At 33.9% G+C, this 16,344-nt stretch overlaps 1 protein-coding gene across 5 annotated transcripts in view; it reads right to left on the reverse strand.

The window, feature by feature from the left end:
• Positions 1 to 16,344, reverse strand: part of CEP350 (centrosomal protein 350) — a 112,041-nt gene that overhangs the window by 11,883 nt on the left and 83,814 nt on the right. For all 5 annotated transcript variants that reach the window (XM_025044027.1, XM_015586219.2, XM_015586218.2 and 2 more), the window contains exons 30-35: positions 13,241 to 13,385; positions 8,997 to 9,157; positions 6,280 to 6,416; positions 4,354 to 4,436; positions 1,335 to 3,307; positions 82 to 489 (exon numbers count right to left, since the gene is read on the reverse strand). In XM_025044027.1, coding sequence (XP_024899795.1) covers positions 82 to 489; positions 1,335 to 3,307; positions 4,354 to 4,436; positions 6,280 to 6,416; positions 8,997 to 9,157; positions 13,241 to 13,385 — 2,907 coding nt within the window. The remainder of the gene's footprint in view (positions 1 to 81; positions 490 to 1,334; positions 3,308 to 4,353; positions 4,437 to 6,279; positions 6,417 to 8,996; positions 9,158 to 13,240; positions 13,386 to 16,344) is intronic.

Raw genomic sequence — 16,344 nt, forward strand, 5'->3', positions numbered from 1 at the left:
AACAAAATAAAATGGCTAAGAACCCAAATTTCAGACAAGAGAGAAGTTTAAAAGTTAGAATTATCCTTCCATGTTACATACCTGTTTGTAGACTCTCTTACTAGTGCTTTCTATATCTAGACCTTTACTGGCACAGCCAAGCAGTTTTGCAGGAATACTGATGCTGTGAAGGTCATGACCTAATTCTTTCCATCTCCAAAGTTCTTCTGCTGCATCATGTACAAGAACTTCCACGTCCTCTGCGGTATGTGGGACTGCCAAGAGTGGTTCACATGGCTTTGGGGGAGGCCTTTTAGGTTCTGCCATTAGAGGTACAACTGTTTCTTCTGCCTTATTTTTTTGGATCTTGTGAGAAGAGCTCAAACCAAAGTCTTCATCAAACCAGTCTTGATCATCTCCTAATACACTCAGGAACTCCCGGCTGATCTCAAGTTCAGCAAGTCTCTTAGCAAGCTCTTCCTGCCCACTGGCGCCAAATACTGGACTCTCCTGTAGAAATGGAACCATTCAAATAGAGCACCACTTAGTGATTTCAGATCAATGAAGGTTTTTTTTTAAAAGACAAAACAAATATATTATTTGTGTATTTACTATCTCTCTAAATAAGCAAACAAAAACAATATGGTGGCTACTAATGAATAATTTAAGAAAAAACTATCTTGTTTCTCATAATTCTGCTTACATAAGTCTTATAACTGAATTTTTATAAAATGTTTATTGATTAGTTTTGTTTTCTTTTAGTATCATCATTATTCTGTTTCTGAAGGACTGCCTTGTCTCTGGGATATGGAAATGGAATATGAAATTTTTCACCTTTGGTAATTATTTGGCTCAAGTTACTCAAAATCATTACTTTTGTTTAATTATCTACGGGCAACCTAAACAAGCTGGTGGTCTGAGTATATGTCATAGCGGATATAATTCAGTTTCACCAGAATCAACATCTCTACTGGTAATCTCTGCAGAGCAACTACGACTGAGTAGATATGGGGACAAATAATTTCACAGGCAAAAAGAACTGGGTTCAGAACTACTGGAAAGCTCCATGGGATAAATGTGTTCAATGAATCTGAAGGGAGTCTAATCTGTGAACAGTATTCAGGGGTTGTCAGTCCAGCATAAACCTGTCAGTGTTTGTCACAACCCTATAGTGACCACTCATGACATAATAGAGGACAATTATACTTCAGACAGAAAAATAGTTACAAGGCCTTTAAAAACTAGTACAGTGATCTTTTTCTAAAAATTACATGTCACAAAAAAAAAAACCCCTGAATTAAAATACACTACAAAGGTAAGGTTAACTGACATTTTTTTCTAGACAAAATACTTACAGGTCTAGGACACAGATCGGGTGAGGAAATCTCTTCTTTTTCATCTTCTAAGAAGCAACCTGGAACACCTGGTGACTGTTCCTCAAGATTCTGGGATGGGCCTTGGAGCGGCACTTTCTTTTGTTCGTTGTCGAGAAGCTCCTGATTGCTAAGCTGAATTTTCTCATTCCTAGCTTTTTTGATTTGTTGTAGTTGACTGACTGTGTCCGTTACAAAGACTTTTAGTAAACTGTCTGTTAGTAAGCTGACTGTTTCTAGTTGTTGCTTTGACTTTTCTTCCTCACTTAGTGATGACCTCAGCTGGGCTTCCAACTGGTTCTTTTCTCTTGTTAAAAGGTCCAGAAGTGGGGTAGAAAGCTTTTCTGAAACCTTGGGATATAGGTTCTCTTCTTTTTCTGTAAACTGTTGCTGCTGCTTTAATTCTTCAGAAAAGGTATTATCTAAAGTATCGTCTTCTGCAGCAATGGAAACCTTCTCTGTGGCACCAGAAACAAGGTCTTTGTTTTCCTTTGAAGACAGTGAATCCACTGAAGACTGCTGGTGAACATGGGCTTCGAGGTCCCCAGAAATGTCCCGTATATTTTCTGTTTCTAATTTAAGGCTTCTATCAGCTGAGGCTTCTACATCGTGCATACTAGGTACAGATTTCTCATAAAAATACTCAGCTGCATCCTTTTCTCTAGCAAACGTGGGACCCATTGTATCTTTTTGTTCCTGATTATAGTATCGATATTGTTGATCTGAGTAAGAGTCTTCATCTTCATTTATGTCTACATAGTCATCGAAGTTCTCTGGAATGTGAGAAATCTTTTGAGGAGGAGCAAAAATACCATGCTTCTCCTTGCACACAAAGTATACAATGCCATCATATGTTCCATTGTTATTTCCTTCAGGTTTATCCAACTCTACTCCAGCCCAAAATCCTCTAGCAAAACTAGTCACACCTTTAAATCGAAGAGTTCCTGGCTGAACATTGCCAATCAATACCCTATCACCAATGTGGAAATCAAGTAGCTCATCTGCAACAGAAACAGAAGCCAAGGAAGAGGATTCGGGAACTCCCCGTTCATGCTCTACATCACTGCGTTCCTTACTCTTCATAAGCTCAGTGGGGGACTTGAGTTCTAATAGCCTTTCGGAGTGGATGCTGCTATGAATAGAAGTGCTTTTCTCACTGAGGCACTCACTGATTTCATCATCGCTACCAAAGCTAGTGGCTCTACTCCTAGAGCTCCTTGTTGGCTGTGACTTATCCCTGCAAGACTGAGAATCTTTCCTGAGTGACAACAAAGATAATACCTCTAAGTCATCGTTGTACAATTCAGCTGAGATGTCCTTCTTGAAAGAAGACACTTCAAAATCTTCAGAGTATGATACCTCCTTAGGAGCAAAAAGATGTTCTGACAAAGATGAGTCCCTTTCCTTTATGTTCTTTTGTTCACGAGTATCTTTTTCTGATTGGATGTTTTGACTGTGGTCCATATCTTGATCTGATTGTCTCTCTTTCAACTCTTTTTTATGAAGATTTTCAATGGTTAATCTAACTAAATCTTTGTGAACATTTATAGAATCTAAAGGAAGATCTTTCCTTGAAAGGATTTCAGACGAATCTCCCTGTTCCAGGTCCACTTTCAGTAAGACATCAGACTGCCTAGATTGTTTAAAATAGGCATCTTCAATTCCACTCTCCTCCAATTTTGCATAATTTATTTCTTGTATTTCTGATTTTTGAGTAGCTTCTTCTTCAACCTGGGCATCTGACTTATCCGGAATTCTATTAGAGGTATTTAATTCTTTGAGAAGAGAAGGTACATTTTCTAGAGAATCTCCAGATTCAGCTCTGGTTTTCCTTGATGATCTGAGAATTGGGGATGAAGTCTGAAAATGTTCTTCTGTTCGACTGTCCAATTCAATCACTCTCTTTGCATATGCAGATAAAGACATTTCTGATACTGATCTCTCAGAACCTGCATCTTAAAGGAAAAAAAATCACATCAAAATTATTTAATTGCAATCTTTCAATTTCTGGAACCAAAGTTTAAAGAAAAGCCAAATCTTAGCGAGGAAAAACTCTGGTCAATAAACATGATCTGTTTTGGTTACTATATAAAGTAGGTTTTTTCTTTAAGAGAATATACTGTGCCAACAATAAACAAACATTTAAAATGACTGAAAATTTAAAGTTGGAATAATTTCTTAAGTGTTGTCCTAACTTAGAAAGTGAAGAAAAAAATGGCTCTAAGTTTATGGAGGCAATGATTTGCACAATCATCCTCAAATCATGCAAAAACACAATTGTATGACGAATATTACATACATTCTTCCAATAAGAAAGCAATTTGGGAGGGACAAACATACTTTTAAAAGCATATATATTTCTGAAAGAATGAATTTTCCTGGGGACTTTAAGCTCTTGAATATAAAAAATAAAAAGAAAAAAGATCAACTATTTTTGCAAATATAGCACTTTAAAGAGTTAAAATTGCAGTAAGAAGAAAATGAGTACGATATGATGAGCTAACAAATCAAGAATTAAGCATTTTGAATTCAAATTACTGTTTTGTCTTTGTTACTAGGTAGGCTTTTTCATGACTCCGTTTTATTTCCTCATTGAATTATACATTATTTTCAGTAATTTTTATCTCTTTGGATTACATCGAAAAAAAAAAATGTATATAACCACTTACCCTGAGAAATGGTATGGGCTGAAAATATATAGACTCAGAGAAAAAATCTGATTAAGGAAGAATTTAGAGATGCTGATGATATAATCAAAGCCTTTTTAGATTAATATCTTTAATCCTAAGTTTTTATCATAAATTTGGAATAATACTGACATAACTTAAACATAACCAATAACTCACTTTTGAAGTATAAAAGTAACTTAAAATATTAAATAATCAATTATCTTTAAGAAATTCATTTGTTAATCAAAGAGCTGTGGAGGTAAAATTATGTAGGCATTTGCATCCTCAGTCTACGTAGATATGGTCTCATTACTTTTTCTAGTTCAACATACCAACATGTTCAGCAATAGCCTCCAGGGATCCTCTGGAACGTTCTGAGTCTGTTAGTGATTTCCAATTCTTCACTGTTTCAGATCTGAAGTAGAAATTAATGAACAGAAATAAATATATTGCGGACGCTATAATAACTAATAACAAAAAGCAGTCGATTCTTAGACAACCAACCACTTCTTCCTCTTCTCCACAGGCGGTACCGACCTTTGCCACTTTGACCAAGGACAAACTTTCTTGCCTTCAAACCTTTCTACCTACAAATTAATCTGTGTTCACAGCCATCTCAACTGACTTTCCTTCGGTCTGCGAAGAAGAAAACAGTGTGTCTCTCACACTTTTCAAAGTTAATTGTTTGAACCAACTTCTACCCCAAATCCATACATTTCCACAGAGTCTTTGATAGTACTTCTCAATTATCCATTTTCTTTCCTATAATCTTTAATTCTTCAATTTAGAGATTTCCGCTGCCCTCCTCAGCTTATAAGGTATGCCTCATGCCTCATGACTCAAAAAATAAGTTTTCCCCTCAATTCTTCATTCCTTCACCTCATGCTACTGTCCCCTCTTACTCTTTAACAGGAAGAGCAACATTCACTATCTTCATTTTCTTGCCTTCCCTTCACTTCGCTTCTATTCCTATCTTGTATCATACCCTTAAATGCTGCTATTTTACCTCATATTTAGTATTTAGCTCCCTTTTATTCTCTTTAAATGCATACCTTCTTTGGGTGATGGTGCTATATTTATGGCTTCAATCACCATCTATGTGCCGATCATCCCCATATATCTAACCCTGATATCTTTCTTGGATAATTCCACTTAGATAAACTATAGGCACCTCAAAATTAACATTTTAAAACCCAAATCATGAGCTTCCCACAAAAGGATACCTGAGGATTACAGCTTTTAGGTTAGTGGAACCTTGACTCAACCAACTACTTCAAAGAAACCTGGGAATCATCATGGATTCCCCCTGCTTCCCTATCTAGCACTTTAGTCAAGTCTACTTCTTAAGTATTCCTAAGATCTTCTCCTATTCTCTATTCTTATTATTGCTGATTATTTGAGGTCTGGCTTAGAATACTTTCTCCCTGCTTCTAAGTTTACTCCTTTCTATCTTTCCTACAAGGTTTGCACAATTTGGTTTTTATTTATTTTTCTAGTTTCTTCCCCTAATTCCAGTAACATTCCATCATGTTCAGCTTCTATATGCTACGCTTTGTTGCTTTTGGTAATTCATGAATGAATGCCCTTAATGAGTACCCTCTGAAATGCCCCTTATTTCTCAGTCCCACTGACCTGCCTAACTCCTACTCATTATTCAAAATTTAGTTTAAATATTACAACCTGAGTTTTTTATATACATATTATATATTCTTATGTTGTTACTTAGTGTCTTAGTGGCTGCATAGTATTCTGTCCCTGGAAGGACCATAATTTACTGGGCTATCACCCATTTCTGGACATAAAGACTGCTTCTAATGTTTTATTAATTTTATTAATACAAAGGATTTGTGATAAACATAGTCTTGCGCATAGAGATTTCTGGTAGCTCATATTTTCCCAAGCTAAATTTCTGGAAGTGGAATTATTGAGTCAAAAGTTAGATTCTTCTTGACTTTTGCCAAATTGTTTTTCAAAAGGTCTATACAAATTTACGATGCTCCAATTAGCAATACAGAAGAATACTATTTTCAGTGCATCCACCAGATTTCAGGCTTCAAAATATATTTTAAAATCTGTACTTTATTATAAACTTGATTTGTAATTATATCATAGATAACAATTTTACTTTAGTGAAACTAAAAATGTAAACGAATATTTTTATTTCTATAATTTCAGTTACTGAAGATAGCTTCTACTAAAAGTCTTTCCTTATTCTTATTCAAACAAGGCAGAATACAGGTAAGTTATCAAATGTCTACCTGTGTAGTGGAAGGGGCTTGATCTTGGGTTTTTCAGAGGCTGAGGAGAGCGTTTTAATCTGAGGCTTGGCTGTTGGTGAGGTTTCCAAATCTTGGTTAAGCTCGGCTTCAGTTTTCTTAATGAATTCATCATATGACTAAGTTTAGAAAAATCAGAGGAGTCAATATACAGAATTTTAAAACACTTTTAAATTATAAAACAGTGTATTTTATGATAAAATATCAAACAGTAAAGAAGACGTAATGTAAAACTCTTTTCTCGCAGCATCAGTATCATTCCCCAGAGCTCTATGAAGTTACTTCTATATTCTTCTTGAAAGAGTCTGTGTATATGCAAGATATAAAACTGTAAGCCTAATATTAGGCAATTGTAAAGTCTCAATCTGAAGAATTTTAATACTTATGAAGCAATAATTCAGGCCCTGCCACATTAAAAACTTCTTTAGCTGACGTTACAATTATTCTTTAAAGGATAGCCTAGTACTTTCATGATATTTTCAAGAACTTAGCCATTATGCTGAGATTCAATGGCAGTAAGCTTCTTAAGGGGTAAGCACTTAGGAATACAAATCTCGAAGAGAAGGAAGGGTGTGCTTGGGAGTATGATAGTTCAGAATTGCAGAAAATGTTTCCTAGTTATTAGCCATGCCGTAAACAAAACTGCACTAACTTATAATTCTAATTTATATGGACTCTAAGGGAAGCCCTCCATCTAGTAAATCTCTCCTTAGTTTTCTGAGCTAAATTCCCTATTTTTACAACTCTTACCATCCATATTACCTTCCTCTCTAACTTCTCAATGTTTTCATAAAGTAACTTCTAGTATTAAACATGCTACAACTAGATGGTCTAGCTACCTAGATATATATGAGGGATATGACTTCTCACATCTGAAAGCTACAAGTGTAGTTCATTTACTGTATCTATGATCAAACAGAATCCAAAAGTTTTTTTATATGAACTGGTATGATTATATATTTCTCCATCCTATATTTTAAAAACCTACAGAACTTTTTTATTTAAATCATTTAATAAAATGTTGACTAAAATGAATCATTATGGCACTACTCTAGAGATCTTTCTGGCTGACATATCCATTAACAAACATTTTTGAGCAATGCTACTCAATCTAACAGTATTTCATTTAGCTTTCAATGGCTCATTATCTACAGTAGTGCTTTTAAATTCTGGACCCCACCCCAGATCAATTAAATCAAAATCTCTGGGAGTGAGCCTAGATATATTTGTAAAAACTCCTCAGTTAATTCTAATGTGTAGTTAGGCTGAAGACTACTGACCTAGAGAATGAAGTCCAACATCGGTCTGATTTCTAAGGTCCTGAACACGATCTTTACTTTTAAATTTTGTTTCCCACTACTTTCCAACATGAACTTCCTGGTATGGCCACTGTATCTTAACCACTTTTAAATTCTAAACATCTTTGTAAGTTACACTCTCGGTTCCCATCTCTATATGTGTGACTGTGTAAATGTCTATTTTCTCCAGATCTGTTAGCAGACCTATCTTCTACGTGGACGATAATGTAGTATAATGGTAAGGGCACAGAATTTGGAATTAGAGCTAGATTAAAACCCTAGCTTTACCACATTTGAGCTATGTGTCTCTGGATATCACCAATCTCATGTTTCCTCATCTGTAAAACAGGTAATAATATCCATATCTTGTTGCTTTGAGAATAAAATGAAAAATATGTATAAAGCTGAGTTCTTGGCACATAAATAGACACTTGAATATTTGAGGATTAAATTAATAAGTGTAGGAAGAACACGTCTGGATAGAAATTTTGGCTAAATGAAACAAAGAGCTTTCTACTACTTAGAGCACCTAGAGCCTAACAATGAAACCAAATGCGTTGAAAATTTTACATTTCCTATTACTGGAAGTGTTCGGTTGAAGCTGAATGATGTTCTCTGGTGGTGCCATGAGAAGGGATTCTTGTGATGAGTAGGAAGTTCCAACCAATTCTATAACGAACACTAAGCTGGCAGAACCTATGCAAGCAATAGGGAAGCAACCAGAGGCAGGGACTTTTAAGAGGCTATGCAGACAGCAGTGGCAAGAGGTCATAAGGGTATCACACAGCTTGATGGCAGTAGGAATGGAAAGGGACAAGCAAGTTTTATAAAAGAGAATCAATGGTATCTAGTGACGGAATGGAAGGAGAAAACAGAATGAGGAATCTATCAAAACCAGGTTTCCAGCCTGGTAGAATAAAGGCAGGCTGCTAGATCTTGGGAGAAAAGTTAAGTTTAGAGTACTCATTTAGGGGCCATCCAAATAGTACAATGAGTCACACTAATAAGTTGTGTGGCATGAAACATCATTCTGCTAAAAGTAAAAAAATTCTTTATAAGAAGCAATAATAATTGCAGTAGCTAGAATTGTTTATCTAATGGTTCTTTGCTTACGAGGTATGGCTATCAATTTTTCTTTCATAGGCTTAATTTTTCTTATTTAGAAAAAAAGCTTTATTTTAATACTTTAATTCATTTTCATGTTTACTTCAATACTTATTATAATATTTACTAAGGGTTTGTTTAGAAAGCCTCAGATTTTTTTTTAAGAGTTATGATAAAATGTGATACCAAACTAATACTGAAAAATCCTAATTCATTACTTTATTAACAACATTGAAAACATTTGAGGCTTCACATCTACATTAGCCTTGACATTAAACCACTTCCCGTCTATCTAACCTCTAGCTGTTTGATCAGACTGGCTTCCTGGGCTTTGAGTCTTTCCTTCTGTCTTTTTTTCTGTTCCTTCTTCAGCTGGTCCACGACAGATTTTCTTTTCCGTAGCTCATCCTTCAGAGCTCTGATCCTACCTTCGATATCACTCTGGTCCGAAGTAGTTTCTGAAGGAGATACAAAATCTTTAATTTAAATTTAAGAATAAAGTTAACTCAATAACTATTAATAAAAAGCAATGATGTAACACTCCATTTTTATAAAGTCAGTCTAACATTTAAAATTAAGAAATTTAAGTTTCTGAAAAAAAATTTGTGATTTGCATCATTCCTTTCCGGTAAATTTTTTTTTTTTTTTTTTTTTTGGTGGGGTGGTCCTCCTATTTATTTTCACTTTCTAAGAGTACTATTTGAAATTGCAAATAAATCTCAAGGTACCCTGCCTTGGTTAGATAAACAGCTAGAAGTTGAAAACTTTTAGGTTAGTGAAATCTGGACATTCTGTAAGGAATTATTTCCTAGTAATAAGATAATCATATTTAGTTCATCTTCTCCTTCGTTGTTAAGAAATAATTTAATAGACTTTTAAGTCATATTAAAATTAAACTGGAATTTTATCATTTTAAACCGATTGTGGGTCATTAGCTGATGTCTTAATACCACATAAAAGGAGAGAGAAATAAAAGGAGTATTAATACTCACATAAAACAAACATTTTTATGTAGCAATATTTTGGGTAATGCATTTTCTTAGTTTCAAACTAAAAGAAATATACTCTGCTGTAACCTTTCTTTGGAAGCTCTTAAAATATTTTAAATAACTGAAATGAAGCTTGTTAAGTTTCATTTTCTTTCCAACAGTTCATATACATATATGCACCTACACAAAGCAGATATCCAGTCACAGCAAAATTATGAAAAAGGCGTTTCATCGTGTCACACACGCATGCAATGAAAATAGATATTTAAAGATACTATTTCTCTGCACATAGAAATTATGTAAAATAAAAATTACTATTCCTTATACTTCCTCCTTGAATCACACAGTGGTGTCATTTCCAAGCACTAAAGTTGAGTAAGATATTTAATAGCCTTACAAGAGAAATATTATTGTATACAAATCTGAAGACTCAGATATACACATTATAGCATAAATAACCAGGCTGTCTTTCAGATACTCCAGATTAAATTGCCTAAGAACGAGTTACAAATTTACTTAAATGCAAAAAGAGTAGAGTCTTTTTTTCTTCCATGTGATCCAAATATCTGGATAAGAAATAATGAAATCTAAGTTCCTGTCATTTCTATGTCACAGATATAAGATAACAAGGGACGTTATGCCCATTTTATACCAATAATGGCATCATACTGACCCCTTAGCATGGACAAAGCTCACTACTTATGATCAACACTCATAAAATGAAGTAATAATAAAAGGCCATTTTCAACTTTGGATCTACTGCTGGTAACTGGTACAGTGTTTGACCATTACTGATTTCTAGAATTGTTGTGAGTATTAAATAAGCTATATAATAATGCATATAGTGCAGTACCTGGATGACTATAAAAGCTCAATAAATGGTGGTAGTATTAATACTCACATAAAACAAACATTTTTATGTAGCAATATTTTGGGTAATGCATTTTCTTAGTTTCAAACTAAAAAAGGTGGTGGTGGGGAGAGAGCTCCCGAATACCTCTCTCGTGCTTTCTTTTAGTTTTTGAAGAAAATAATCAATTGGTTTCAGAGTTAAAAGGTTCTGAACCCTTAGTGGTAAGTTTTATAGTGTTTGGAAATCTCAGAGCTATTTTTCTAAAACTATTCTTACTTAAATATGTCTTACCGATAAAATAGTATCATATAAATATTATCATTAATCCTTGGGTGTAACTAATGCAAGGATGGTTAAGATATTATTCCACAGCACAATAATTGGGGGGAGAATTACAGAATGAGCTAAAAATTATAATTCTAAAATGAACTATAAACCCATACCTTTCATCTTCTAAAACTGTATTATTTTAGCGTGAAAAGCTTTATGTGCATCCAAAACTTGAGAAGTTACTTTGATAAAATTCTATAGAATACACTCCCACAGATTTAATTTCAACTTTGCCAAAAAAGATTATATTTAAAATTAATATATTTTAGAAATTGCATATGCCAGCAGTGATTTTTCTAATAGAAATATTTTTATTATTTATGGTTATGAAGATTTAAGAGTAGTTGATGAGAAACTTGGAGTTTTTAGATGAAAGACCTTGGGAAATGTTTATATTTTTAAATACTAAAGAAATCAAAAGCACACAAATGAAGGGTAATTAGAGACTAAATAAAAGTCTATGAGAGTGAATGGGAATACATTATACATCTGCCCAAATCAAATATTACTAAATAGTATTTACCATCAGTAACATCTAAGGGAATCTCTAGAAATTGTTTTTTTACCCAAGTAACTCTCTAGATGAATATTTTGTCTTTATGGAATTCTCTCCTACAGGTTGAGAGCTGGGGAGAGGGGAGGTAGCAGGTAAATAATATTTCAGTTTGCTGAAACCTGTCAAGACAGAATAACCTGATGGACAGAATAACAACCAAAAATTTTTGATTGTTTGAAACATGCTGACTATATTAATTTGGTTGATAAACTATCATTTAAGTAAGAAAGGTATTATATATTCCCATGAGATTGAAATTTACCACTTCTATATATACTACATGTAATGATGGCATCATGAATAGGTAGTGGCATTTATAATTCAGAAATCTCAGAGCTGTTTTTCTAAAATGATTCTTAAATTTGTCTTTACTAATAAAATAGCATCTTATAAACAATATAATTAATCCTTGGGTGTAACTCATGCAAGGATGGTTAAGATATTATTCCACTGCTACAGATGGAAAATATTATCCAATATGGGAGAGAAACTTGAAGAAAGTCCCCAGTAAGAAACAGAGCCAAGATAAGAATCCATGTTTCCAAGTATCAAGTGTATGTCTACTGACATATTACTCTACTGGCAATAACTTTTCACCAGAGTATATGAAAGCAAATATATAACAATATTAATAACTTGCAAGAGATAAATATGATAGATAACATTCTTCAACTGGCTTGATCCAGTCAGTCATTACATTTCGAAGTATTTATTCCTACTGAAATATTCAACAAGAATATTATATGAAGATGTTTACTACAGCATTATTTGCAATTTTCAAAATTCTGATAATATCTAAATGACTACCACTAGAGACACAGTTAAATAAATTACGGTATTTCTACTCTTTAAGATATTATTCAGTTATTAAAAAAATAAGGGCGATCTATAAATATGGGTTTGAGGAAAACCCAATGATTTACTATTGTTTGAAACACTGAAAATAAAGAGGGTAAAAGATAAGATCAAAGTTCAAAAAAAGAATTCTTTGCTTTTCCTTTACTTAAATGCCTACTCTCAAAAGAAAACTAAAAATGAGCTCAAACAACACACACTCACTGTGGCATTAATGTTTCTCAGAAACCTACTTAAACTGAGCATTGTCTATCTAGACAAGCTTCCCAAGATCAACTAACTCCTTGAAGTCTTCCAGAGTGGAGGCTGTTCATTCTTTCATAATCTATATATTATAGAGATCTAGAGTAGGATAGAAATTATGAGAAAATAGACAATGCTCCCCATTGCTATTTGCAGTCTACTCTCTACTTTTCTTCCTTTGAGACTTATGCTATCCTGCTCTACCACCTCTCGTTTCTTTTCATGGTCATCATTAATTCATTAAAAAAATATTTAATAAATACCAACCATATGCAATGCAAAGTACCTACTAGGTCCTGTTGCTGCAAAACATAGACTCTGCTTTCCAAAAGTCTCTATGTTCTAGTAGGGAAGGCCTGCTGGCTAAAGTCTGGTTACCATTTATGTGCTATCTGGTATAACAAGTTGAAGCACACAGCACTATGGGAACACATAAGCAGTGCCTGACAAAGAAAAAAATTCTACAAATGCCTGATGAATAAATGGCTGCCCATTAACACCAGAGTATATAACAGTTTGTCATATTTTGTGTAATTAGGGATATAATTAGTTATCAATGAAAAGCTAAGAATTATGCGATTTAATCTTGGCAAGAAAAATGGCTTAACCATGTAACAGAGGATAACATCATGCTAGCATATGGTTAGACAAAGCTCATTAAAGAGAAATTCAAATACAGTACAAAGTAAAAAAAACTCATTATTATTAGTCTTACCTGACTGTGTCATAGATAATGACTCATCTGACCAACTATAACAGTGTTGATGGGACTTGACAAGTAGACGACATTGTCCTCCAGTCCTATGACTTCCTTTGCTAGACTCCTGCTTTGACACAGATGTGCAGCTTTTGGGAGGTGACTGTTTAAACAGAAAACCAAATGAGAACTGTTCTGTGATACAGTTGTGAATGCTATTTAAAACTTGAGATACTAACCAATTAAAGATAATATATACAAGGAATTTTAAATAACTCTCACATAAAAAAATAGTTTATACAAGCCCGATCCCATCTGATCTTGGAAGCTAAGCAGGGTCAGGCCTGGTTAGTACTTGGATGGGAGACCACTTAGGAAGGCATAAAAAATAAAAAATAAGAGATTGAGAGCTGACAAGGTCCTTGCAATCTGTGAGGTCAACCTAAGGTTGCCTTGCCTAAAAAAAAAATAGTTTACAAATTATACAAAGGATAAGAGCTCAATTTTTGAAAGGTATGGAAAAATATATAAAAACATGATTTAAGAATGTTTATACTAAACTAAGAGTGGCTAATGTATAAGTGATATTTATTCCTTTATTCTTTTTAATTTTAAAAATACTAAACTGGGGATGAAGATATCTCTTCAACATAGTGATTTTGTTTCCTTCGGATATATACCCAGAAGTGGGAATACTGGATCATACAGTAGTTCTCCATGAACAGATGAATTGAATGAATAAAGAAAATGTGGTATATCATTTGTGACAAATAGACAGACCTTGAGGGCATTATGCTAAGTGAAACAGAGAGAGAAAGACAAATACTGTATGATCTCACTTTTATGTGGAATCTGAAAGAAACCAAACTCACAGAAAAAGAGATCGCATTTGTGGTTACCAGAGGCGGGGGATGGGGAATAGGAGAACTGGGTGAAGGTGGTCATAGACACAAACCTCCAGTCACAAGGTAAACGCTGGGGCTGTAATGTACCACATAGCTGACCCTGCTGTGTGCCATATTTGGAAGTTGCTAAGACTGCGGATTCTAATCATAAGGAAAAAAAACTTTTTGCCTATATGAGGTGATGGATGTTAACTAAGTGTGGTAATCACTTCAAAATATATGTGTGTCAAGTCATTTTATGCTGTACATCTTAAACTTATAGCGTTATATGTCAATTATATCTCAATAAAATCAACAAGACAAGTAATAACAAATGTTGGAGAGGATGCAGAGAAAAAGGAACCCTTATACACTGCTGGTAGGACTGCAAATTGGTACAGCCTCTATGGAAAACAGTATGGAGGTTCCTCGAAAAACTAAGAATTGATCTACCATATGATCTAGCAATCCCTCTACTGGGAATTTACCCCAAAGACATGAAAATCCATATCCAAAAAGATATTTGCACACCGATGTTCATAGCAGCATTATTCACAGTGGCCAGGACATGGAAGCAACTGAAGTGTCCTATGATAGATGATTGGCTCAAGAAGCTGTGGTACATATATACAATGGAATATTACTCAACCAGAAGAGATGAAATACTGCCATTTGTGACAACATGGATGGACCTTGAGATAATCATGCCAAGCGAAATAAGCCAGACAGAAAAAGTTAAAAATCACATGATATCACTTATATGTGGGATATAAACCTAAGAGCAACAAATGAGCAGGACAAACGAACAAAGACTCATGGACATGGACTATAGGCCATGTTACTAGTGGGATAGGGGAAGAAGACGGGATAAAGGGGGTCAAATATAGAGTTTAGGGGGAGGGTGAAGTGGGTAAAGGGGATCAAATATATGGTAGCTGAAGGAAACTGGACTTGGGTGGTAAACACACAATAGAATATACAGATGTCAAACTATAATGTACGCCTGAAAATTATATAATTGTGTTAACCAATTACCTCAATAAACTTAATATATTTTTTTTAAAAAGTGGTTTATAATGACGGTGAAAAATTTTTTTTTAATAAATACTAAATATGTATTACTTTTATGGAAGGACAAAAGGAAAAGGGGAAGGAAAGAAAAGAGAGCATAAGAAGACTGACCACAAGAGATTATTACAAAGGATATAATTTCTACTCTGACATCAAGTGGAAGTGAAAATGCCTGATCTGACTCCTAGTTATCATCACTTCCTATCCCTGTGACTTTGGGCAAGTTCCCTAGCCCACTAAGGTTCAGAGCGGGGCTTAAAACGGTATCTGTACAATTATTGTGAGGATGATAGACAAAGTATTTAGCATACTAACTGGCACTCAATATTATTTCTTATTATAAAAATCACTTAAAGACACACTCATCAATAATGATGTTAGGTAAAATCTAATCAATTTTTAAGAAGTAGTAAAATAATAAGATTGTGTCAACAGGCACAGTTTGGTTGTAAATTATTGGAAGGTAGGAATTATGTTACAACTAAATTATCTATACAACAAGCCTATTATCACATAATAACCAAGAAATCACTAATGTGAAAATTAGAAGCTTTTAATAATATAAAAACTCTGTATTCAAGTATGTGCATAAAGCACTGGAATATTTTGCAACATATCATAGAATAATAGTCTCTTCACTGAATAAAAAATGTTTTTCCTCCAAATTTTTCAGGTGCTACAACCCACAAATCAGTCAAGAATCTGACTGATTTTCCAATAGAGAAATGCAATTCTTTCTTCACATCCACAATAAAAATAAAGACTTTAAAACAAGGATATTCCACTCTGAACTTAGGTGGATACTTTTTTAAATATAGAGAGACTTACCAATGTGTTTACTGAATGTTTGATACTGTTATGTTAATTCCTTTACATACTTTATAAAATTAAGGTAAAAAACAGTTCTTTCTAGCTTAAATTTTACCAAACATGTTTTATTTATGAAGTATAGAATTAAGGATCTTCCTTAAAGAGATGAAACCGTACTTTTATTCTGATTATGAGTTAGTTAAAGAGCAGTTATTAATTTATAGAAAAGGCACGCTGAAGTTTTAAGCTCTTTTTGTTTCTATTATATGACAAAACAGAAGATTTTAATAAAACTTATGTTTCCACATATCTTTATCAAAGACTTCAGAAGTTCCCGTCTCCTTAAAATCAGTAGTC

Source organism: Pteropus alecto, unplaced genomic scaffold (assembly GCF_000325575.1).
Source record: "Pteropus alecto unplaced genomic scaffold, ASM32557v1 scaffold101, whole genome shotgun sequence".
Lineage (NCBI taxonomy): Eukaryota > Metazoa > Chordata > Mammalia > Chiroptera > Pteropodidae > Pteropus > Pteropus alecto.